This window comes from Podarcis muralis, chromosome 7 (assembly GCF_964188315.1).
Source record: "Podarcis muralis chromosome 7, rPodMur119.hap1.1, whole genome shotgun sequence".
In the NCBI taxonomy this organism is placed as follows: Eukaryota; Metazoa; Chordata; class Lepidosauria; order Squamata; family Lacertidae; genus Podarcis; species Podarcis muralis.
Window position 1 is genome coordinate 65,497,900 of NC_135661.1, and position 25,898 is coordinate 65,523,797.

Genomic DNA, 25,898 nt, shown 5'->3' on the forward strand with positions numbered 1-25,898 from the left:
GACCACAACACCACCTTGGATCCCTTTGCAGCTGGACCAATCACCTGCAGGCTCATGTTGGGCGCAACCTGAAAGTCAAGAGAGGCCAATTCAGTGTTGTATGAAAGTGCGTTGCATACAGACAGTGAACATCTAAAGCTGAAGTTGACTTGTACTGAGTCAAGCCATTGGTCTATCCTGCCCAGTACTGCCTACTCTGACTGGCAGTGGCCTTTTGAGATCTTTCTCATTACCTGATACCCAATATCCTGTTATCTGGCGATACCTGGGATTGAACCTGGGACTTTCTGTATACAATCACTGAGCCATGGCACCTAAATACAGACTTTTCTTCTATACCAGCCCAGCATATACCCTTGTAGGTGACATTTTATATGTGAAGCAGCCATCTCATCCATCTGTTTAACTATTTATTATATTAATGGTTAACTGATTTGGATATTAGTTTTGCCTGGCTTACCCAAATGCTATGTGGACAATAGAGGGAGCGGAACTATTTAAACTTGAGGGTATCATATGGGGTCTTCTTGAAGCATGCCTGGATTATCCATGTACCCCAGCTGCTGCTGTCCCTGTAAACCACACAAGAGGAAGAGAAAGAAGCCCTCACCTGGTTCTTCATAAGCCCCTCTTCATAGTACCAGATGGAGCTGCTTTTGCCATTGAGCTCTGAGACCAGAACTCGCCCAGCTTTCATGTCTTCAACGTCATCTGGGACAGACAAGAAGGACTTCAACTCTTCGTTTTTTATCTGGAAGTAGATGCGTCTCTGGGGAGAGGGAGGGGAGAGGCAGACAGAAAAGACAATCACTGTGCATTCATCTAAGCTGCTCAACAAGTTCCATGCTGTGGAGCAATCTGACCACCGTGTCCGTTCTCAGAGTCATGCATGGATAAAAATCAATTATTATTATTTTTTAAAAAAATAATAATTAAAAAAATGTAATTTTTTATTTAAATCAGATTTTTAAAAAATTTAATCGGATTTTTAAAATAAAATGCTTTTGGAGGAAAATCTTTCTAAAGGTAGTTTTCTATTTAAGTTACATTATAGTCCAAAGGTTATTCATCAGGAAATAAGGATTTGTTTGAAGTTTTTTATGTGTGCTAAAACTCAGTCTAAGTTTTTTTTTAATCATTTAACCACATTGGTTAACAAACATGGATGCATATGCTATAAAGTTATTGTTTTAGTTAAATAAATTGTTTAAATTGCTATTGAGGAAATGATTATTTTTCTCCTTCCAATAAAGTACAGCAGAAAAGTTGTCCAAATATAAATAATAAATTCATTATTATCCGTCTATGTATTTCTGATAGTATAACCAAACCTGTAATTTTTGATATAACTGTAAAAACTACTCTGAAAATTTATTATTCCAAAAATGAAACCTTCATCAGGTTGTAAATATTAAGAGGATGCTATCAAGGTTGAACATTTCTGTAAAAAATGATTTAAATCAAGTCTTACTGACTAGTGATTTAAATTGTGATTTAAATCATGATTTAAATTTATTTGATTTAAATCATATCCACCCTGCATGTATGTCTCAGTGGGCAGCAGGTATGGTGGAATAGCCAGCATTCCGACATCTACCTGCTCCTCAGATTTATAATGGCCCACTTGAACATTTAAGCAGCTTGGCAAGGGACAGAGAGATAGGGCAAATGTGCCACATACATCTGGTTAAACTGCTCCTTAACCAGTAATCCTTTGCCTATAACCCCTCCTCAGTAGACCAAAGCACTGGGCACTCACCTGCCGGATGGGGTAAAGGGAGCCGATGTGCTGAAGTCCACTGTATGTCAGCCAGTTGGTGATCTCCATACAGTCCAGGAGCCACTGGCGGCCTCGGAAGTCGCTATGTTCACACAGCACCCAACTGTATGAGGGAATTGGCAGAGCAACAAACAATGGGAGAAAAAGCATTAGCAGCACAGATCACTTTGGCCCTTCATCAATTGGGAAACGGAAATCAAAAACAGGAGCATGGGACCTGCTTGCTGCTGACACTACAGTCCTGGCTAGTGTTCATGATGGCCACATACGGTCTCCTAGACACCTCCAGTTGTTGCTAGACATTTCAAAGACTTTGGGACACAAACCCAAAGACGCAAAATTTGCACAAGCAATAGGTGTAAATTTAGAATTAAAATGTGTCAGAAGGCAAGCCATCTACTTTCTCATCCAAATCAACGCAGATAAAATTCTTCATTTAATTTGCACACCACCACAAATCATTTAATTCCCCAGGGGCAGCGATGTTTTTGCCATACAATTCCCTCTGAGAGTGATGGAACATCAAGTCCCGTAACTCCCAGGGGGAATGGCTCCTCTACTCTATTCCTAGTGTGTGGTGGCAAGAAGTCTCCAGTTCTCCAGGCTGTGGCTGGCTGGAGGACTTTGGGGAAATGCAGCTTTAAAATCAGCAGAGAAACAGGAAGGGGCAGACTCAGTTCTGCCCCATGTGGAATGGGTTTGTCCATCCCTACCTAGCCCTAACAATGGCCCAGGTCATTATGTGTGATAGCAGGTCATCCTTTACTTACATTCCACCCTTTACCCGCACAGAGAGGACATGGTTGTTGAATCCCTCAGCCTGAAGGCTGCGCACTTCACTGTTCAGCTCGATCTCCTTCCCTTCAAAACACTCCAGTCCATGTAGGAAGATGGAGGGCTCTGAGAAGAACTAAGAAAAAAAAGGAAAACAGAGTTGAAGGGCAGGGATGAAACTGGGCTTGAGGAACAAGAAGAAGGCTAAACACATGGAAACCTTAAGGTTGGGGTGGCAGGTCTCTGAGCATTCAGGCTGTGTGAAACTCTCAAGTTTTGACAAGGAACTCACTTTGGTTGGTCAAATGAAACATACCTCAAATAATGACTAATCATCAGCATATTGCATAATGTACTGCAAAACTCTAGATGACCCCCCCCAGTGGTTTCATGTAGATATTAAACAACATATAGGGGATAAAATTGAAGCCTGAGGAACTCCACATTGAAGGCTCCATGGTGCCAAGGAGCACTCCCCAAGTATCACCCTTTGGAAACGACCATCCAAGAAGGAGTAGTGCCATACACTCCTAACTTGGACAGCCACTCCAGAAGGATACCATATCTAGCAGTACTGTATATACTAAATTTGTGAAACCTAACTTTTTCTTCAGATTTTGCATCAATGTTTCAAATGAGGACAGGTTTCTTGTTGCCTGTTCTAATATCCTTTTTTGTTTGATTGCTAAATTGATACCATAACAACCCAGAGACGTCGGAATCTTGTAGCTGCTGCATCCAAACTTCTTTGGCAATGCATTGGGCTCTAGTGTGGAAATGCCCTGTCCTATCTAAATTCTTGTATATCTAATCCTTTCTAACCACCATTTAATTTAGGGTACAATTTCCATATCTTGCGGTAAAGAGTTCCATAAGTTAACTATGTGTTGTGTGAAAGAAGCACTATCTTTGCTTGTTGTTTACCTACTGCCAACCAGTATTAGAGTCAAGTAAGAGCTGTTCGACAGTGGAATTTGCTGCCAAGGAGTGTGGTGGAGTCTCCTTCTTTGGAGGTCTTTAAGCAGAGGCTTGACAACCATATGTCAGGAGTGCTCTGATGGTGTTTCCTGCTTGGCAGGGGGTTGGACTCGATGGCACTTGTGGTCTATTCCAACTCTATGATTCTATGATTCTAAGATGTTTCCAACTTACAATGGGGACTTTCTTCAGCGAGCGGATGGATGTGGTGAAGAGGCAGCCCATGGAGGTCAGTGTTGGATACTCGCCTTCAGAGAGAATGTGTTGCTCTCCATCAAACTGGGGGCAGTCATAGAGAATCCAGCTGAAACAAGACAGAGACATGATTGACTCCATCGCTCAAGTGGCAGCAATTTCATGCTCAGGGCTGTAGATCTGGTTCGAAATCTTTCTCTACTCAGGTGTTTCAAAACCCAAAAGTAAGACAGTTGCTCCAGCATGACCTTTCATGCCTAGCATTATTTGTTCAGGTGAACAAAGATTCAAGGATAGCCTCAGAAGCCAACATGAAACCTTCCAGACTTCAACTCCCAATAGCTCCCGCCAGCATGGCCAATGGTCAAGGAAGAAGGGAGCTGTAGACCAGGTAAGGGGGTAGTCTGGCCCTCCAGATGTTGCTGAACTACAATTCCCATCATCCCCGGCTATTGGCTAGGCGTGCTGGGGCTGATGGGAGCTGTAGTTCAGCAACATCTGGAGGGCCAAAGGTTCCCCCACTCCTACTGCTCCAGCAACATCTAGAGAGGGCATCATGCTGGCAGTCCCTGCCCTAAATCTTTAGAGCCAACATGATGAGTTCTTCACATCATACCATTCACATTCAGCTGCTGTACTGAGGAAGCATCACTTTACCTGCCTCCATTGACCCTGCAGGAGCGTGGGATGAAATTCTCTGGAAGTGAGGCTTGGTCTTCCTTGAAAGAGACGTAATTCCCCAAGAAGTCTGGATCTGAGAAGAGTTGGATCTGGGGAGTCAAGAAAATGTCAGATATGAACAAACTGAGGAAATAATGAACATGGAGGAATCAGACCTGGGGCAGACGGAAATATCTGTATCCTGCCAATGTAATTGTGTTTCCTGACAGTCATTTCTTCTCCCCAAAGAAACACTGGGAGTTGTAGTTCTGGAAGGGAGGGGATAGAAAAATATTTTAACTGAAAATTATTTGCACCCTCACTGAACTACGGTTCCCAGGATTCTTTGGTGGAAGTCACAACAGACTGGTAAAATAAATTAGGAAGTATGGGATAACCAAATTTTGTGTGAATCAGCAGCCCGTCTGGTAGCACCCATGTAACAGCAGTGTGATGGGCATAAGAACCACCCTCATGCTTTGCTTCTGAAGTCCACCTGCTCACCTGAGAAATGAAGTGTAGACTGTGTTCCCCAACCTAGAAGAGAAAGAGAAGAAAAAGAAGTGGTAAACAATATAATCTTTAGGCAAGCCTAGAAAGATAAGAATTATGTGCTTGACTGGACGGTCCTTGAGATCATTTATTCAATCCAAGAGGGGAGGATCCAGAAAAATGCACCCCTCTGGTTAAACAAACCAAATTTTGATGTCTATGATCTGAGAATAAAAAATTGTAGAGTTGGAAGGTACACCAAGGGTCATCTAGTCCAACTCTCTACAACAAAGGAACCACAGTTTAAGAATCCCTGGCAGATGGCCATCCAACCTCTGTTTAAAAACCTCCAATGAAGTTCATCATCTTCTGATATAAGCACTAAGTTCCCATTTGCAGCCATCCCAACTTCCTTCTATATCTTCACACCAGCCATGTTGAGGTGGGTGAGGCTGGGAGCTGGTGACTGGCCCAAGGGAGGGAGTGAAACCAACAATGGGTTTCAAGAGCCCATATTCTGAATATTTTCTTTTTGTTTAACAGGGTTGGCAAAATGTTTGTATTTTGCTGAGAGTTGTGAAACTCCCAAGGCTTAGAGGATTATTATTTTCTGCAATCAACAAAAGCTTATGCTATAATAAATTTGTTAGTCGATAAGACAAGATGTATTTTGTGGTGGTAAATTTCATGTGTTGCTTTTGAGGGGAGGCAGGCCCTGTTCTGAGAATTGCCCCCAAACATCTTAATCTGGCCTTGCACAAAAACCTATTTGGAAACACAAAACGGAAGGATACGCAAAGCTCTTTCTTGGAGACAGGTGGGATTGGGAACATGGTTTCTGAACTGGGGACACATGAATGCAGAGTTCTTTATTCTCACCTGTAGGATAGGTTGCACTGAGGAGATCTGGCAGCTGCTTGCACCCCAGTCTTCACAGTTGCGGTACACGCCTTTCTCCAGGATATACTGCTCCCCTGAGAAATTCTTATCTTCATAGGCCACCCACCTGGCCACAAAAATGGAAATGGATTATCTAAACCTCCATATTCACGATCTGACACCCAGAGCACTCGCAGCTCAATGTGCGTGTTTTGCTGACACATCTATCATGTGAAATTTCGACCTACAGTTCTTAATGAGCATAAACACTGCTCTGCTTGTTTCTCCCTCTAGCCTTTGGTGCAACCGTGTTGCAATAATCACCACTCATCCTCGTAAAGTCTAGATACTACCTCCTCCATTCCCTATCAAACTGTTTTAAACAGCAGATTTTGGATATGTACGTACTCTGCCTGCATTTGAAACATATTCTACCGCTCAAAGAATTCTGGGTTCTGTAGTTTACCCCTCACAGAGTTACAATTCCCTACAACCCTTAGCAAACTACAATGCCCAGAATTCTTTGAGGGAAAGAATGTGCTTGGAAAGTAGAGTGTGTACACAGATTTGGGTTTTCCCTGACACCTATCCTTTCGCTTGCTTTTTAGTATCCAGACTGTGGAATAGTTTTGATCATCTCAAAAAGCTCATGTACTTCTCAGAGACCTCTTATTTGGCTCAAACAAAGGAGGTCTTATGTTACTCTTCCCTCCTTTGTAATTTTTATTATTTTCATTAAACAGTGCAAGCAACAAATGTAACCACACAAAGTTATTTCATTTACAAGCATGTAAAACAACAACAACAATTTCACTATTTGTACCCCGCCCACCTGACTGGGTCACCCCAGCCACTCTGGGCAGCTTCCAATATATATAAAAAACATAATAAAACATGAAACAATTAAAAAAACTTCCCTATACAGAATCAAACCACAGTGCAGAAGCTTGTGGAGATTTATGTTGTCGCAGGGATCATGTGCCTCATGTTTCACCCCACTTTCAGAGAAGCCCTGATGTGGCCTCCCCACATATGGAGTTGAGAAACCAGAGAACACAGCGATACTCACACTCCACTGAGGACATGGATGGATTGTGTCGTGGTCCCGTAGCTGGCCAGCTCAACATCTGGCAGCGCTTCACTGAGCTCAACGCTGGGCCCGTCTTCAAAGTCCATGGCTTCAAACAGCACAAGGGCTGGGTCCAAGAAGTCCTACCAAGTGAAGAAAAATAAAATGTATCAGCACACCCAGCAGCAACCCATCTCCTTGCAGATGGATTTTCAAGAAAAAGGAGCCTTGTTTCACATCCTACAGACCTGAGATATAGAAAAGGAGGAAAGGCAGTGGGGATGGATTGAGGAGAGGAGCAGGGCTGTCTTTGCATTCTTGTTTACAACGTTTCTAGTACTGAGTTTTTAATCCATATTCACATGATATCCAAAATGTATATGCAGAAAATACTACTGTTTGATGCATTGTTTCTCGAATCAGCTTCACACCAAATGGCATATTTAAGCCATTCCCAATTTGTCTCTTGCCAGGTTGTGAGCATCTTTATGTATGGTGCAAACATCCCCACCCCCTGGTCAATGACCCTTGGTGTGTACACAAACAGAAATGAATCTGACACTAATGAAACTATGCTGATGTGAAAGGCTACAGTGTGGGGGAGGGGAAGAGCTGTGAAACACACCAGGGAGGAAACAGCTTTACAGCACTCTAAGTCAGTAATATGAACACACCATAAGTGATAGCAAAAGGTTTAGGGATTGTTGTGGATGTTGTGTAGGTATTATTTTGTTTTTTGTTAACTGTTTAATAACAACAATGACAACAACCAGAAAAGCAATTGCTCAGGCTGTGAAAAGGGAATGAGTTAGTAAACAGCCTGTTGACAGGAAATTGCTAATTAAAGATGCATTTGGAAACACTGTGGCATGGAGAAAAAATAACTAATTTAAAAACATGTAACACGCTTACAGATTCTGTTTTAATTGCTTTTAATTCTGAATTCTAAATTGTTGTAACATGCTGGAGAAGGGGGGCAAAATCATCATCAACAACAACAAATACTCAAGTGGTTGACCATTCAAAAAATAGCAGCAATGAAACTACAAATGAACAGTAAGGAAAATTACTATAATAGCAGCAGTTAATAATAATAAAATATAATAATACATGGGATACCCCCAGTGCTCCTTTCCTCAGTGCAGACACACGTGAAATAGTCATGTGCAATGTACACTAGGATGATTTCTTTAGATTTCAAGGGGGCGTTGTCCTCACTTTCGTAATAAATAATTGGGAAACTACCGCCTGCATCCTGCTTTCACACTGGACAAACAAGACCTATAATTGCATTTTCAGTAGTTTCCATTGCCTGTCCCCGATACAGTCACTATTCCATGGCCACAAAGCACACTCAGTTCTTACCCAGCAGTTTTGGAGGCTGTACCTCCCTCAAGCCCTTTTCCTAAATATTTTTTTTTGTCCTTCTGCAAACTTTGAAGGTGCCCCCAAGTCTGCTAATACCTGCCTCGTGTGTGGGTAGTGCTGGTTTGGTTACATAAGCATTAGCCGGAACACTGGAAGTCAAGGGAAAGTTAAAAGAAATAAAACAAATAATACTTCTGAACTCGTCCTGTTTCTCCCTGATACGACTGACCTTTGACACTTCTTATTTTAGGAACTCGGCATATGCTTTAAGCCAGGAAATTTTTCTTCCCTCGTGGCAATAAATCTCCCATCCATCGCCCTGTTAAGCAGACAGGTTTTCTCACCGTCCGAATTAGCCGAAGTGACACCAGTTCTTCATTGTAGCCTCCCCACTGTGTCCAGTCATTGTACTCTCCTTCTTCCAGCAGGTACTGGTGCCCACGGAAGCCTTCCTTCTCATAACCAATCCAGCTAGCAAGGTGAAACAATCCGACAATAAGAGAGCGTGCATGTAGCACAAAAGACAAATTACTCTCCCTTTCCTTCCAGATGTACAACCATCTCTCTTCTCCCCCATCCCCAATAATTCATGGGCTCTTTTGGTTGTCCCACTGCCCTCAGAGACTTGGGGGCAATGGTGGCCCAGGAGAGGGCATTCTCTGTGGCAGCCCCTACATTGTGGAGCTTCTGCTCCATCTCAGATGTCAAAAGTCAGTGTAATGAGCTGTGTCTTCAACATTCACAGAAAGGTGTGTAGTGAAGGTGACAGATGCAAATGTTAAAGACATACATTGTATTTTAATTGTCATAACCCGCACTAGGACCTTAGGATGAAGGGCAGGGAAATGACGGCAACAAGCAGTACTGTTTATATTGGGGGGGCAGAAGGTGTGGGATCAGCTGTTAGAGCCATGGTTGGGAACACACTCTGCCTTTAAAGCACGTTTGAAACAGATTCTTTCCCTCAAAGAATTCTGGGCACTGTAGTTTACCCCTTAGAGAGTTACAATTCACAGCAACCCTTAGCAAACTACAGTGCCCAGAATGCTCTTGGATGCCAGGAGATGAGGAAAGCAGGTGGGCTAAACAGGCAAGGTTGAGGATGGAGCAGGCTCCAAAGGAGAAGTGGCTGGGTTGAGGTCAATTTCCAGAACAGACAGGGAATGTTGCTCATGCTCAGACTCATTGGCCAGTTCTGCGTCAAGGCTTCCTAAACCTGGGTGATCAGGGATTGGCGTGTAGGAGTCAGCTGACAATTATTGCTGCCTAGATGGCTCCTTTGCCCTACAACACTTATTCATTCTTCCATCTGCTCACCAGCCTCCCAGGATTTTCAGAGAGCCTGCAGTAGACATCTTGGAGTCCTGGTTGTTTTCTGGCTTCTTCAGGTTGTAAATGTCTCTGCTTACTTCCCAGCTATGACCCAGAAAATGTGGCCTCTCATAGATTAGAGCCTGCAGAGGAAGAGGAAGAAAGAGAGAATGAAACATGGAGAACAATGAGAGTAAAATGGTGGACATCTCCTCCTTCTGGTGTTTTTCACAAACTTTTGAACCTTTCTTGCTTTTAAAGAAAAGAGCAACCAAAATAATGAGGGCCTGGAGCAACTCACTTTTGTGGAAAGCTTACAATCTGGACTCCTTAAATGTCTGGGATTTCTTTTTATAACAGAGCCAATTCCTAGTTCTTGTGGCTGCTGTGGTATGTTCAACAACATTCAGCTCATGTTTGGAAAAAGCTCCAGTATGGAAGAGTTCCTAAGTCCATAAGCACTGCTTTCTCTCCCCCTTCCTTTTGCATGCCACTCTATTCATCAACATTTTACTGTAGGCTGTAGCCACTTGCTATTTATTCCTTTAAAATCTATAAGCACCACCCCCAACAGCCCAAAGTAAAGGATGCCTGTTGGACATGTTTCTGCAAAAACTACGCATTGGCGTATTTTCTGCATTTTATTCTACGTGTAACATTTCATTTTTCTGAGCTCCAAAATGTGAAATGCCTGTTGTAGAGTGTGTTTTTGCAAACTTTAAATGACATATTTTACTCAGTAATGCCTGATGAATTACAGGTAATGGCAGAAGGAAGGAGGAAAAGTGAAACTAGAAAAGAGAAACTGAACTCACAACCCAGGAAGACCACTTAAGCTTTCTTTCCTTAGGTAGATTAACTGTCTAATGACTTTTTCCACTCAGTACAGTGGATATAAATTAATAAAGACTTTAGCTTATTCCAAACAAAGATTTGCTGCTGCCTCTTGCTGAAATGTGCAATGCTAGAGCTAGCTTAAGTCCTTTAGCCCCCTTTTCTGCTGGGAAGTATTTTTGCCCTAGGATCAAATTCAGCAGCAATTATTTCCTCCTCTTACCTTGGGCTCGCCAGGCTTTTCCACGACAGGACAGCCCTAAAACAAAAATAAGCCAGAGTGAGAATTCTGTGAGTGGATCTGTCCACTCCGTCTTCCTTTTCATGGACCACTCTGCCATCGCGAGAACAGGATGGTGGACTAGATGTGTGTTAGATCTGACGTAGCGGGGCTTTTCAAATATAAAATGTCATTCTTTCAAAAAAATATTTGCTGTCTCCATGCAGTTCAAGCCTGCCTTCTAAAGTGTAAACAGGAAACCACAAGCAAATGGATAGCTTGGACACTCATGTCCCAACATATATTTATGATTTAGATTTATAAGCTGTCCATCACTTATAATGATCCCAGTTTATACCTGGCTAAGGGACGCGGGTGGCCCTGTGGTCTAAACCACTGAGCCTAGGGCTTGCCGATTGGAAAGTCACTGGTTCAAATCCCCATGAAGGGGTGAGCTCCCATTGCTTGGTCCCTGCTCCTGCCAACCTAGCAGTTCGAAAGCATGTCAAAGTGCAAGTAGATAAATAGGCACTGCTCTGGCAGGAAGGTAAATGGCATTTCCGTGTGCTGCTCTGGTTCGCCAGAAGCGGCTTAGTCATGCTGGCCACATGACCTGGAAGCTGTACGCCAGCTCCCTCGGCCAATAAAGCGAGATGAGCGCAACAACCCCAGAGTCGTCTGCAACTGGACCTAATGGTCAGGGGTCCCTTTACCTTAAGGTTGAAAACAGGAGGAAGATGCTGCCAAACAACACTTACCATCTTAATTGGATGCATGGAGCAGATTGAGGGGTCCTTGGCTCCCCAGGCTCGCAAACTGGGATACCCACCAGGTTCTAAGACATAAGGATCATCGTCAAAGAAGGGTTTTGAGTAAACAAGCCACCTGTGGAGCATAGAGAGAACCATCAATGACTGCTAAAACTTTGTAGTGTCATGTGCCCAATGAACTGAAAAGCACATCCTAGTGGCAGCCCTGGAAGGAGAGAGGAATGCATAACCTGTGATTGGAAAGACAGCAGTCATGTTCGAACATCATGGTAAACCATAAAGCATATGCTGGGAGGAAACACACCAGAATCCCTTAGCTTAGCATCCCAACCAGGTATCATGGTTTTGCTCCAACAAGCAAGTGAAGAACAAGCCTTGGCTACAGAATGTAGTTCACTGTGAGTGAGCAGACCACAATCCCAGGTTTCAACATAATGCTAAGCCAGGGAACATGGTTCATCTCCTCCCAGCGCCAGGAGAAGGGAGCTGGAAGGAGCGAAACAGGTGCCATTTTGCTTGTGCATACCATAGTTTACAGTTTACCATGATGCAGCCAGGTGAGATATAAAAAGCAGGAGTTTGGTCTTGTGTATCATCCTGGTCTGAAGAGTCCAGTCCACTCAATACTCAGACCAATATTAAGCCCCTAGCTCTGTTTCCAGCAGCTGAAGGCAGGGACTTCATGCAGTTCAAGCCTGCTTCTGAGACATTTTCTATATTCCAGGATGAGGTGGAGAATAGGAGGGAACTGACCTTCTCAAGCCCCTAACAGTTAACAGTACATATCGTGGGGGTGGGGATTAGGGGTGGGGGTTTTAAAAGCTGCCCTCCCTGTATACAGGGAAGCTCCAGCAGAGTGGAAAGGAAGGACACACTTCCCACTTCCCTCTTCTCAAGCCTCACCCAGTTAAATAGAAATACCAGCAAAACCACATGTTTGTTCTGAACTGACGCTTCAGTGTGTCAGCACCAATAATTTGGAACTTCCTTTGCAGCGATTATTAGGCAGGTGCCTTCACTGTATTGTTTTCAGCACCTGCTAAAAACTTTTTGTTTAAGGGAGCCATGTAAATCTGAATTGTATTTTAATACATAATTTAATTTTTTAATGTATATTTTAAAACCGTTATTTTATTTTGCTTTTTAAAGCCTAACTTGTTTTAAATATCTGTTTTATCCCTACTTTTAATATATATATTATGCAAATAGTAGTTTTATTTCATAATGCTAAAAAACATTTTTGTTTAGACAAGCCTACTCAGATGTTTAGAAAGTTGATGCGTATTTTAATCTGTTTTAGCCTATTGTTATTTTAATTTTTTGAATGTCTTAAAGCATTGTTGTTCATTTTTCTTAGTGATAATTTTATTGTTGTATCTTTTTTCTGTAAACTGCTTTGTGGTATACGCATTTTATGACATAAAGAGATAATATAAATGCTTCATAATGCTGATTTTTATTTGGATTGTTTTTAGCCTAACTTCTTTCTAGCCCCTGATTTTTATTTATATTTTATCTGTAATTTTAATGTATATCTTATGCAGACTGCTTGGAGCCTTTGATGCTTAAGCGGTATATGAATCGTGTTAAATAATTTGAATTTAATAAATAAAATGTTCAGGTTCCAAGCTGAGAGCCTGCCCCCAAACTCAGACCTCTAGCACTAGGATGGCAGGTCCCACTTGTCACTTGACTAAAATCTAACCCCAAGCTCAGTGTTGCAAGCTATTGCACATCCCTCCCATTAGGTCAAGTGTGGATTTACAAATTGCTACAAATATGTGTACAAAAGAAAGGCTGAACACACACTTGCTAGCTGGAAAGTTATGCAAATGAAGCCATGAACCTTTAACTACCACTGAGTCATGAGACGATTTGCACATAACAAATATGTTTATAAAAAAAATAATTAAATGGACCTATGCCAGAGGTGCTTTTCAGGTTGGGCTGAGCTGAAATCAACTCAGGGTGTGTACTTTAAAAAGAGGACTTAGTGCTGTTTTTTCTCCTGCTGAACAAGTTTAGCTCCCCCCACAGCTTTTCAATGGTTTCGACAAATGCAGTTGGATCAGCAATAGAGGTGAAAAACTGATCCTAGGGAGGCAGGTTCATGATAAGATCATAAGATGAGCCCTGTTGGTTCAGACCAAAGGTTCATCTAGTCCAGCATTCTGTTCTCAGTGCCCAGCCAGATGCTTCTGGGAAGCCTGCGCCACAACACTCATCCACTGTTGTTTCCTAGGGACTGATATTCAGAGATGCATTGCCACAAGCCCTAGCTAATCATTGCTGCGTATAGCCAACTTGTCCCCCAGACGTGGGCAAAAAACGCCACCAAGTTTAGGAAGAAGATTGTAATATGAAAGAAACATATGACCCAAACTGCTTTGCCGTAGTTCCACTTCTCAATAAATATATAGCAATGTTCACATGTATCACAAAGCAATGGTTTGCTTTAGCTGTGGTTTGCAGATGAGCAAAGTAACCATGGCTTGCTTAATCTAATACTGGTTTTTTTTCTAAGTGCTGTTGACTTGCACCTCTGTTGCCAGAGTTGTGTGAGGTGCTGAAACAAACTAGGATTAAACTAGAATTGTGGGTTCAGTGTCATGAGAAACCAAGAATAACACAAACTGAAATTTATAAGCCAATCTCAAACCATAGGTTCTGGTTTGATGGCCACAAACGAACCATAGTTGGCTGGCTGGAGTGTGTTTGTACAAACAAACAAACAAACAAACAAACAAACAAACAAACAAACCATAGTTTGCATTACTTGCAAGCCAGGCCAAAGTGCGTCCCGGTCACAATTTAGCCTTTGCACAATAATCCTCCAGGCTGTGATCCTGTGCAAAAAAATCAGATTATTGGTCTATCTACCTCCCCGGACCATCAAATACCTGTGCTGTGTTGAAAAATGAGGAAACACATACATATGCACACACAACTCTTTCCCATAATATAATGCATTTTGTATGCATATACACATTCTTGTGCACACTTTCCGCTAGCGTACCCATTTCTGTATTTGATTGCGAATTAAGTAAGTTTACATTAAAATCCAAACCAAACTGATTTTCTGCTCCATCCCTAGTTCTAGATCACTTCTCACATCATGAATGCTCAAAGCATTTAAAAGCTGTCACTTACAGGCCAGAGTGCACAATTATAGAAGCTGCCTGCAATGGCTCGTTGTGAATTCGTGTGTCCTCTGCAGAATCTGTGAACTTCTGTTTTCTGCCTTCTCCATTCTCCTCAGAAAACAAACTGATCTCAGGAATCCTGTAATCCTGAAAGAGAGAGGATTGTCCTGTGAAAGGGGGGAAACAACTACAGAACTCTTTGTTTTCTCGCCAAACTGATTTCCAGCATCCAGAAATGTAGCGCAAAGTCCAATTACTACACTGCCAGGGGACAGAGATATCTTACTTGGAAGAGTTCCAAAGGCCTGTGCTGACATTAGGGTTGCAAACATAATGGCTGAAGTCCAATGCCCAAGAGCACACAAGTAAGGACCAATGCAATCAATGCCACTCGATGCAGCAGCCCCCTGACCTCACTGGTGTCACCTTGCCCCAATCCTATCCTGATGAATACATTGCTGCTACCACTGGGAGGATGCGCCACTGCCTTCTTAACCACCCCAACTCGTCACAATGGCTAAAACTGGAAGAAAAAGCTTCTAGGCTTCTCCTTTCAGTAATGTGGGAGGGAGAGCAGAATGTGCAAGCTCTGGGAAGAGTCGCCCATTCATGTAATGCTAACCCATGGTTTAGTGTTACATCCAAATGTGGTCACTAACAACTCAAATAAGCCCTTTGCATACATTCAATGAAAAAGGGTTGCCATATTTCAAAAAGTAAAATTCCTGACACCCGCAAAGTTGTTGAGCTTTATTTAGGAAACAAACCACCAAAATTGTTGAGAAGAAGGTCCCCAGTGCCACAGACCTGGTTGTGCTCCCCAAAATCTGCCTCCGCCCACAGTTTATAGGCATACTGCAATCTTGCTCCCTGCCCCATTCTTGTGTTTTCCTCCCTCTCTCCCTTCCATCCATCACAATGTATAGAGCAGCCTTCCCCACATGATATTCCCACACAACATGAACAATGGCCAAGTATGATGGGAGTTGTAGTCCAACAAAATCTGGGAACCCAAGGTTGAGGAAGGCTGGTATGAGACCTGCATTTCCAAACAACTGGCTTCTGCAAAAAGTAGAAAGACGTTACTCACAAATGGAAAGGAGTCCTGCTTACCCGCACAACCCTCTTGAGTGAGCCGATATGGAATGGAGCATTCTCAGCTGCTGCCCCTTCTTTGTGGAACATTCTCCAAGGGTTGGTGATCTCCACATCCCCTTCTGCCAGCACACACTTCCGCCCATGGAACCGTGGCTTCTCGTACATTACCCAGCTGGCAAGTACATGACATTGGGTTAGTTCCAAGTAGAGTTGGTGAGTAGGGATGGATCCGTCTATTTCAGTTATCTCAGCCTCTCATTTTTCCAATCTTAATTTCAGTTCTTCACATTTCCACCGCAGTTTGCAATTTACAGTGGTGCCCCGCAAGACAAATGCCTCGCAAAACGGAAAACCCGCTAGACGAAAGGGTTTTCCGTTTTGGAGGTGCTTCGCAAGACGAATTTCCCTATGGGCTTGCTTCGCAAGACGAAAATGTCTTGCGAGTCTTGCCATTTTTCCCCCGCTCCCCCCCCCCTTTTTCTAAGCCGCTAAGCCTTTAATAGCCGCTAAACTGCTAATAGCACTAATCCACTTAACCGCTAATGGGGTTGCTTCGCAAGACGAAAAAACCGCTAGACGAAGAGAATCGCGGAACGGATTCTTTTCGTCTTGCGAGGCACCACTGTATATATTTTTACAATCCTTGTGGAAAGTACTTGAGCATTTAAGTGCAAATTTCTCTGAATATAAACATTTTTGTTTGCAGTTTTGACTAATGTACACATTTTTGCAAGCAATGTCTCTTAAATGCATTTTTGTATGCTGTTTTCACTAATGTGGTAATTTTTATGTGCACTTTGTATGTTTTGCAAATGCTGGTTGAAGTACCACTTCACAAAATTTGGATATGTGCAAATTTTGAGGGCTGGCTGTGTTTCGGTTCTCAAGAAGCCTTTTAAGTTGTGAATCTTCACAGTCCGCATCTGCATTAGAATTGTTTTTGAGGTGTTTTAAAGATGTGCTTAATGTTCTTTATTGTTTTATCTCTTGTTGATGGCCGCCTTGGGCTCTTTGGGAGGAAGGGCAAGTTAAATATTTAATATATAAAATAAAATAATAAATGAACCCTGCCTGGAAATTATGCTCCTTGACCATTTAAGATGTCAGAGGGCAAGAAAAGGACCACTGGATGGAGAGCATATTTTGACTAAGCATTAGGAGAAACGTCTTAATCTGCTTCTGATTTCACTTCTATGCGGCACTGTGTTTTCTGCCTGTACAGTAGAGATGGGGACCTGGGGTCCTCCAGACATTGTTGGACTACAAATCCCATCATCCCCTTCACCGTTGGCCCTAAAACCTGGGGGTGATGGGAGTTGGGAGTCCAACGACATCTGTTGGGCCACACAGGTTCCCCATCCCTGCTCTATATGCACAGCACACACGGCTCTTCCCTGAAACACAACCCAAAGCAAATCACTCAGAGGCTGACTTACCCTCCACGGATCACTCGGATGGAGATGGTGTGGGAGAGCTCCCAAGATGTGGCATCAGTGATATCACCCCATATTTCTCTCTTCTGACCCCCAAAGCCTGCCTCAGAGTACAGAATGATCTAGTGAGAAAAGCAGAAATTGAGATTACCACCAAGGCAATAACACCCAGCCCTTAACTTTCTCCCTGCAAGCATAGCAGCCCCTTGCCCAGACATTTGGCAACAACAGCCCCCCCCCCCTTTTCGCCCTCCATACCTTTCCAGGTCGCACATTAATCTTCGTCAGAAGCTTCTTTTCCTCTTGCTGCAATTTAAACATGAATGGAAAATTACATGAGAAAAGGGTGCAAAAAAGGTTACATTTCAGAAACATCTAGCTACCCCAATGCCTCTCCTGCTCTGAAACCACTATTTGCATGGGGAGGGAAAGAAAGCTCCCACCCACTCCATCAGCAACATGGAGATAATAATCCTTGCCTATCTCATATGAAATTTATTTATTTATTTTTTATTTAACGTAAGTTAGATATTGCTTGTTTGTGGATAACACACACACATATACACAAAAAGCCCCTCTGGGGGGAATTCAGCATCCTACTAAGGTGATTGTTTGGTCAGCATAAGCATTTATGTTTGCCAAACAGAGTGACCTTCCTTCTCTCCCCCCTGTGTGCTGTTCAGGGAGTTTGCCTGATCCTGCGGAGCTGATTTGGAGGGGGGCATGGGGAAGAAAGCCCCCCCCCCAATGCATTAGTGGGATTTGTTGATTTGGGTCAGACTAGGGATGGGCGAATGTGCCAATTTCAGTTCTTCATTTTTCCAGTCTTAAATTCAGTTCTCCACATTTCAACATCAACTAGTGATGACCCCCCACAAACAGGACTTTTTGAGATAAAGAAAGCAATGGTTGAATGCTGCGGAAAGTGTGGGATAACAATTGTTTGAGAGAACGTTGCCCAACCTTCCTACTAGCAAATCATAATGAACACTCAGTAAATTGTTTATGATGTCCAACCTCTCCACAAAAGTTGTGCAAACAAATCTTAATGGAGGCTTAACAAGTAAGGGACATGGGGAAAGTAAGGGACATGGGGAAAATCTGATTCGATCCACATTTAAATGTGCATCTACAGTCATGAATCTACAGATGAAACACAGCCATCCTTTGAAATTGACACTTTTCCAAATTTTTCAATGCAATTCTGCAGCTAAGTAATGTGTACAAAAATGCATATGCTGGGTGAAAGTGTGCATAAAAATGCATATATTGAGTGACAAGAGCATAGAAAATGCATTATATTAGTGAAAGAAACATAAAAAATGCATTATATTAGGGGACATTGCTTTGAAAAATGTACATATTGGGCAAAAATGTTTACAAACCTGTGCATTAGGAGAAATTTGCACTAAAATACTTATGAATTTTCATGAGAACTTTTCCTTAAATTGGCAAACCAATATGGAAATGCACAGAACTGTAGTTAGGAAAAATGAGAAACTGAAATTGACAGATTTACCCATCCCTATGGAAGCAACCAAAGTTTGAGCAAGACTGGGAATGGTTTAAACTATTTTGGAATAATAATGTGATTATCAGCAGTCCCTTTCCCTTTGTTGTAAAATAAGTATATTTTGTTTTTATTTATCAAGTGTTTAAACCAACATTTTTAAAATGATTACTAAAATAAACATTTTAATCCATTAATTATAAAAAGAAGGAAAAGAGAAAGACAGAGGAGAGAGGGAGAGGTGGGTGAAAGATTGGACCTATATGATAATGGGCTCCACATTGCAAGTTGTAATTAAAGGTGGGTCCCAGGTCTCAAAAGCTTGAACATTGTGATCTGTCAGCTACGCAGCCTTCATCCCTGTCCTAAATGGACCCCTCTGCTTCCCTTCAATTTCTTTAATGAGCATCACTGACTCTGTAGCAGCCATTAGGGAAGATCAACAACAACAAATTAAGCTTCAGCTCTTGTGCTCTTCATCCAGGTGCAAACACCCAGTGACTTGACTAAAAACTGTACAGTTGAGTCAAGACCTTGATGGTTTTGGCTCTGTAATCATTATCTTTATGAATGCAGGTTTTGTCAACCCTCTCAGCATCAACTGGATGTTGTACCACCAGTTCCACTTCAGGTCAAAGGTGAGATTCTAGGAACAGAACCCATTGGCATGAATTGTGCTACAGCACCCTGCTTTTGTTACACACCCACGCGGGCCCCAAACAGTCCACATTTCCTGAATGCCCTAAAACAACAAAATCTCTTTGTGACATTATTGCAGCTGTTGCCAGCGAGAGAAGGATGGAAGGAACCCTTCACTGCACAGTGCAGACTGACTTACCTGAGCTTTCGACTGGGGAAGAGAGTTTGTTTCTATAGACAGAAGAGTAACCTGCTGGGAGCTATTGTCTGCACCTGGCACCCCAAAGGCAGGCTCAGCTTGCAGCGCAGATGGCGGTGATTCAGAACTCAGATTTTCAGGTGCCTTCAGCAGAAGCTCATTTGGAGACGTCTGGCATTCCCTGTTGACTTTTTGGGCAGCCGGAGCCAGGAGTGTGGGCAAATCTCTTCCTTCTTTCCATTTTTCCAGGACTTTTTGTTGAGATTTCTCTGGGGAGATGAACCTGCTGTAGAGGAGACTGTTGTCCAAGCGAGAATAAGGCTTATCTTCCACAGGTTTCTTGTCTGAGAAGCCAGACAAAAGAGTAAGCCCTTTGAGAATGTTTGCTCTGATTAAGTTGCTCTGGTTGGCGATAGCTTTAGGAGCGATGGCTTTGGCCTTGGCGTCTGCAGCCCCTTCCTGCAACTTCCCCAGGAAAGAGCCAATGTCCTCCTCGGTCTTGAACGTCTTGTTTTCCCAAGGGTACGACTCCCTGGCCTGACTGTTCTCCCATGACTTTTCATCCTTGGTAAGATATGGGTTCTCTATTTCCTCCATCTCATCATCTTCCTCCTCCATTTCTTTTTCTCCCTCTGAGTTCCTCTCCTCGGTAAGAGCGAAAAGCTCACCTATTGCTGCTGGGAGAGGAAGCTTTGACTTGGGAGCGACGTGGTCCTCGTCGATAGGTGGAAGGGATGTGTGCTTTGCAAACGTGGAAGGACGTGGAGGCCTCGGGAGGAGCTTCAGGGGCTTGTGGAGTTCAGGGGGCTCCATATTACGGAGGGTGTCTACAAAAAGCTCCATGTCCACAGCTTCTTCAGGTTCCTCTTCTGCTGTCCTGCTGCTGTGTCCTGATTCCTGGCTTGGAGGTTCATGGGAGGAGTTCATTTCGGTAGGGGGAATGGCTGGTTCCAGTGCAAACACAGGGGAATCTTTTCTGGGATAACCTTGTTCTTCCTTTAGCTCATTCCAGATGGTGGATTTTTGTTCCCTTGTCACAGATTCCTGGGATTCAGCAGAGGTTCTAAGCATGTTGGCTTCTTCTGCAGCATCCGATGAGCAACGAAGTCCTTGGGATGCAGACGTGTTGGCCTTCTTTGCTCTTGATAGGTTGTGCTCCTGTTCTGACCCATTTGTTACAGGGCCATCTGGATCAGGCATTCTTTGTTCCCTTTCAGACCTGCTTGATGTAAACAAGTTGCTGTGCCTCTGGAATGCAGGTTTGGCGTGCGGGCTGCAGTCTCTCTCGGACGTGCTCAAAGGAGCAACTCCCTCCCTGAGTGTGGTAGCATCTCTATTTGATGTGAATGCAGGGTTTGGCAGAAGCATACACCTTTGCCTTTGGGCGTCACTCACACCGGCACTTCTGGATTGAGTCATGCAGCTTTCTTGCTCGGATCCTGCTATGGAGCAGTTGCAAACATCATCTGGAAGGGATGCAGGGCTCCCCTGTGGGGACTTGTCATCAGGGAGGTCACTCTGGGACTGCAAGTTTTCTTTTGGCGGCAGGGAGCTGATAGAGCTTGGCACGAGGGATTTTCCTTGCAGGGCTTTGCTTGCACTCCCTGTTCCAGAGCTGGACATGATAATTTCTTGCCCTGCTCTGTAGACAGTGGTGGTTCCAGCTTGGGGTACGATGACTTGTCGTTCAGACCTAAAGACGACCATGCTGTTGCCATTGGGGCCATACCACTGGGTTTGAGATTTGGCTACAGTGCTGGAGCTTACAACACGAGGCAAGGGACTTAGCACACAGGGCCCACTGGGAGGTTTAGTGTTTGTGTTGCTGGGCGTGTAACTTTCCCCCAGGGATCCACCCAAAGAAGTAGTGTTGGCAACTTGTGACTGGTAGTTTTCTGTTTGGGATCTAAGTATTATGGCACTGGGCTGGGCACTTTCTGTCAGGGATCTGGTGATTATACTGGAGCTAGCACCATTTGGCACATGGCTTTCCCTCTGGGATTCCATTGCCCCAGTGCTGATAGGAATAACAGGGAGAGGTTCCTCCTGAGAGCCATCTGTGCTTGATATGAGGCTCTCTCTCTGAAATCTAGTTGCCAGAGGGGTGTTAGTAGCACTACCGCAGTGGTTTCCTGCCTGGGATCCAGCTACTATGGTGCTATTAGCATCTTGTGTCTCTGTTCCTGACAGGCTCTTTGGCTTTGAAGCTGGGGTATACACCTGAGCAAACACAGGACCGTGAGCTGTAAAATCTCTCCGTGGGCTGGGAGAGCAGGAGGGCTTCCCATCTGATGTGGAAGAGAAACTTCTAGAACCTGCTGGGGAAGAGGAGCGCTTGCTTTCTGCAGAAGAAAATGAGTGCTTGGGTTCTGCTGAGGAAGATAGGCACTTGGCGTCTGATGGGGAAGGTGTGTGTTTGCCGTCTACTGGGGAGGTTGGGAGCTTGTTTTCTGCTGAACACAATGTCTGCTTGGTGTCTGCTGAGGAAGACGTGTGTCTGGCATCTGCCAGAGAAGTTGGGTGCTTGGTTTCTGCCGAAGAAACTGGGTGCCTGGTGTTTGCTGGGGAAGACGGACACTTGGTGTCGGCTGAGGAATATAAGCGTCTAATATCTGCCACAGAATATGAGTATCTGTCGACTGGTAAAGAAGATGAACACTGTGTATCTGCTGTGGAAGAGGAGCGATGGTCATCTGCCGCAGCAGATGAGTAGTGGCTCTCTACTGGAGGAGGCAAAGGCTGGGAACTTGCTGAGCCCTGGGTATCTGTCATGAGGCAAGATGTCCTGCTATTTGCAGGCGAAAGGGAACGCCTGGTCTCTGCTGGTGAAGAAAACCTTGTATCTGCTGGAGAACGGGACCGCCTGGTCTGTGATGGGGAGAAAGGAAGCCTGGTATCTGCTAGAGGAGAACGCCTTAAATCTGCTGGAGAATGGGACCGCCTGTTCTCTGAGAAGGACAACAAGGCATCTGCCGGTGAAGGAGACCGCCTGGTATGTGCTGGAGAACGGGACCGCCTGGTCTCTGATGGGAAGGAGTGTCTGGTATCTGCAGGAGATGGAGTCCGCCTTATATCTACTGGAGAATGGGACCGTCTAGTCTCTGCTGGTGAAGGAGACTGCCTGGTAGGTGCTGGAGAATGTGACCGCCTGGTCTCTGTTGAGGATAAGGGGTTCCTGGTATCTGTTGGAGATTGCTTTATATCTGCTGGAGAATGGGACCGCCAGGTCTCTGGTGAGGAGAAGGAGTTCCTTGTCTCTGCTGGTGAAGAAGACCTCCTGGTATGTGCTGGAGATCGGGACCGCCTGGTCTCTGCTGAAGAGAAGGAGTTCCTGCTGTCTGCCAGAGATGGTGACTCCTTTACATCTGCTGGAGATTGGGACCGCCTGGTCTCTGGTGAGGAGAAGGAGTTCCTGGTCTCTGCTGGTGAAGAAGACCTCCTGGTATGTGCTGGAGATCGGGATCGCCTGGTCTCTGCTGAAGAGAAGGAGTTCCTGGTGTCTGCCAGAGATGGTGACTCCTTTATATCAGCTGGAGATTGGGACCACCTGGTCTCTGATGAGGAGAAGGAGTTCCTGGTCTCTGCTGGTGAAGAAGACCTCCTTGTATGTGCTGGAGATCGGGACCGCCTGGTCTCTGCTGAAGAGAAGGAGTTCCTGGTCTCTGCTGGTGAGGAAGACAGCCTGGTATGTGCTGGAGATCGGGACCTTCTGGTCTCTGCTAGAAAAGGGGGCCGCTGGCTATCTGCTGGGGAAAGGGGCCGCCTGGTATCAGCTGGAAAAAGGGGTCGCCTGCTACCTGCTGGAGAAATGGGCTGCCTGGCATTTGTGGGAGAAAGAGAACTCCTGGTATTTTCTGAGAAAAGTGGGTGGGGAACATCTTTGGCTGAAAAGCTGCGCCTGGTGGGTACGGGGGAACGGGAGTCCCTGATGCCTGTTGAGGAAGATGGGCCAATGGTGCCCGTCCCTACAAGCCCTTTCTCCCAGGCCTCGAGCAACACGGACACTCTGGAGGGGCTGTTGCCTCTGGTTCTGGTACTTCCTCTCTCCAGCATCTGTGTCACAGCTGAGACTTTGCCAAAGGAAGGTTTGGTCTCTTCCTTCAGTAGATCAGAAGGTGTTGTCTTCCTTCTGAGCGAGGCAGTTGCAGTGGATCCCCCTGACCTGCTCTGAGTGGAGCGAGACCCACCAGCGACCTCCTCCATTCTGTACTGAGTGCAAAGGAGGCCTCTTCCAGTGTCAAATGGTCCTGTAGGCTGAGGTCCTTCGCTTTCAGATGCCACGGAGAGTCCTCTTGACTCAGAAAAGCTAGAAGGGCACAAAAAGGACAGAAAGGACAAAAGAAATGGTCAGGCCAAGAGGAGGCAAGAGACTCATTAAACTCTTTGCAGCAGGGGTGGGGAAACACAGACCCAGTAGCCAAATTCAACCCCCCCCCCCAATCTCTCTCTTTAGTCCTTTGGGGTCTCCTGAAGCCATCCACCCTCTCCCCAGGCCACAAGTCTCCACAATCCAGCTTTGCACCCTTCTTGAGTATTTTTGCCCAGCTGGAATGTGTCCTTGAATTCTGATAATGCCTCTTGCATGACTGGATGGGTGATAAAGAGGGGTGCACGCACGTGTGTGTAGAGACCAGCCTACTGTACAAAGATAAAATTTACATTTGTTGCCTCACCCACTTTTGGCCCTGTCCCCACCCCACACTGGCATGTGGCCCTCAGAAAGGAAGGTGGCCCTTGGGTTGGCAAAGTTTCCCCACTCTGAGCCAATGTAAAAATCCCTTCGTGTTTCTATTCTATTATACTCCTCCCCCTTGAAAACTTCCTACTTTTTAAATGACTATTTCGACAAACCTGTGTTCCTTTACAAGGGCCCCAATTATCTACACTCTTTCTCCAGAGAACGCAGAATCATCACATACTTGGTCTGGGATGGTCTGTTTTAAAAGGTCATCCAGCCCAGTGATTGCAAAATGGTGGATTAGAACCAATCCAGGGGCTATGGGAATCTTCTGAATGGCTTGAAAGACAACTAGTAGTTTATGATCAAAGGCACTCATTGAACCACAGCCAGTGCCTATTAATTATAAGCAAGCACAGTATCACGTGCTAGCATTTGATTGAAATACGATTGTACAGGTGACGATATGGATTTTGGAACAGATCTGAACCATAATGGCATGGCACAATTTCTCAAATCACTAATGCCAGTTAAAAAAATAATAATTACAGAGCAATCCAAAGCCTGGATGGAGAGCAACAAAGCAGCAGATTGATTGCCACACACCAAACCTTGGTACTCATCCTGGTCAGAGTGGAAGGAGGTGGGCAGGCAGTTTCTCTCCCCCACCCCAACTCTCTTTTGTTGCACCAGCTCTAAGCTCACACAGCTGAGGGGCCTGATGATCAGGCCTCTCAAGGGATCTGTGGGGCTTTGGATCCAGCAGAGAGATGCCAAACCACCAGCATCCTGCATTCCACTTCAAAGAGCCCCCATTTCAGAGCTCTCTATTGCCTTCTGCCGGTGGCAGTGTTGCCAACAGAAGCTTACCTCCTGCTGCTGAAGATTTTGCTGTGGCTGAGTGCCCTCCCACCAGCAGCCCTCCTCTCCACCACAGGCCACAGGAGAGGACTCTGCAAGTCATCCTGTGCGCACACACACCCTGCCCATCTTGCCATCGCCGGGGGTGGGTGGGTGTGTTTACATATGCATTCTTATTTTATGTAAACTATTTATGAGTCACTTTTCTAAGAAAGTATCCAGAGCGATGTAAGCCATAAAAAGAAGTGCATGCCATTTAAAAAAATTAAGCAACTGAAATATTGGAAACACAAACCACTGCCGAAAAGAAGCAGTAGCTGCACAACCAGAATCAACGTGGGACAAGATAAAAGGGAGAGGTGGGATGGTGGAAATCACACCTTTTGCTGCCTTTCGTCTCTTTCCTTCTCTCAACTGTCATCTAGTATCAGCCATTCCATCCAGCTGCACCAGAGGGAGAAATGGAGCAGCAGAGATGGGCAGATATGGTCCTCCGGGCTTCTCTGTCTGGCCCTGGGAACTCTCCCCAGGCCATGCCCCTCACTGGCTTTGATTCATTCTGTTATGGAGGGCTGAGTTTGGCCACCACTGTCTTTAGTGTGTAGGAGTGGCACTCTAGGCTTGATTGGTGTCAGCTGGAGGTGCAAATAAAGGGAGGAAGTTGCAGGCTGCAATTTCCTCACGAGGAAAGCACACACACACACACACACACACACACACACACACACACACACTGAGATTATATCATGGTGGAGAGATAAAGAAGGACTGTAAATAGCTTGTAACAGAAATGCTTGTGCAACCGGTCAAGCAATAAAAAAGCTCTTGACTGAAGAATTTGAGTGTGACTCCTGTTCTTGTCCTCTGCCTCCGGGGGAAAACTCTGCTACAAACAGTAAGAAGTAGTTTTACCGAAGGTGCCACCACACAGGCAGAAAGCGCAGCGGAAGTGTGTGGGCGGTTACCCCTTTAACATACAGCACATGATTTTGCCTGGTTGGAAGGTG

The 25,898-nt window shown here is 44.6% G+C and overlaps 1 protein-coding gene across 1 annotated transcript in view; it reads right to left on the reverse strand.

Annotated features, from left to right (window-relative positions):
• CRYBG2 (crystallin beta-gamma domain containing 2) overlaps positions 1–25,898 on the reverse strand; it is a 66,439-nt gene that overhangs the window by 4,107 nt on the left and 36,434 nt on the right. The window contains exons 4-21 of the mRNA XM_077932478.1: positions 19,353–23,658; positions 17,263–17,310; positions 17,008–17,126; positions 15,587–15,743; positions 14,481–14,620; positions 11,319–11,445; positions 10,564–10,599; positions 9,513–9,649; positions 8,540–8,666; positions 6,828–6,970; positions 5,759–5,885; positions 4,892–4,924; positions 4,385–4,497; positions 3,707–3,836; positions 2,551–2,690; positions 1,760–1,883; positions 611–769; positions 4–68 (exon numbers count right to left, since the gene is read on the reverse strand). Of these exons, the coding sequence (XP_077788604.1) occupies positions 4–68; positions 611–769; positions 1,760–1,883; positions 2,551–2,690; positions 3,707–3,836; positions 4,385–4,497; positions 4,892–4,924; positions 5,759–5,885; positions 6,828–6,970; positions 8,540–8,666; positions 9,513–9,649; positions 10,564–10,599; positions 11,319–11,445; positions 14,481–14,620; positions 15,587–15,743; positions 17,008–17,126; positions 17,263–17,310; positions 19,353–23,658 (6,231 nt within the window). The remainder of the gene's footprint in view (positions 1–3; positions 69–610; positions 770–1,759; positions 1,884–2,550; positions 2,691–3,706; positions 3,837–4,384; positions 4,498–4,891; positions 4,925–5,758; positions 5,886–6,827; positions 6,971–8,539; positions 8,667–9,512; positions 9,650–10,563; positions 10,600–11,318; positions 11,446–14,480; positions 14,621–15,586; positions 15,744–17,007; positions 17,127–17,262; positions 17,311–19,352; positions 23,659–25,898) is intronic.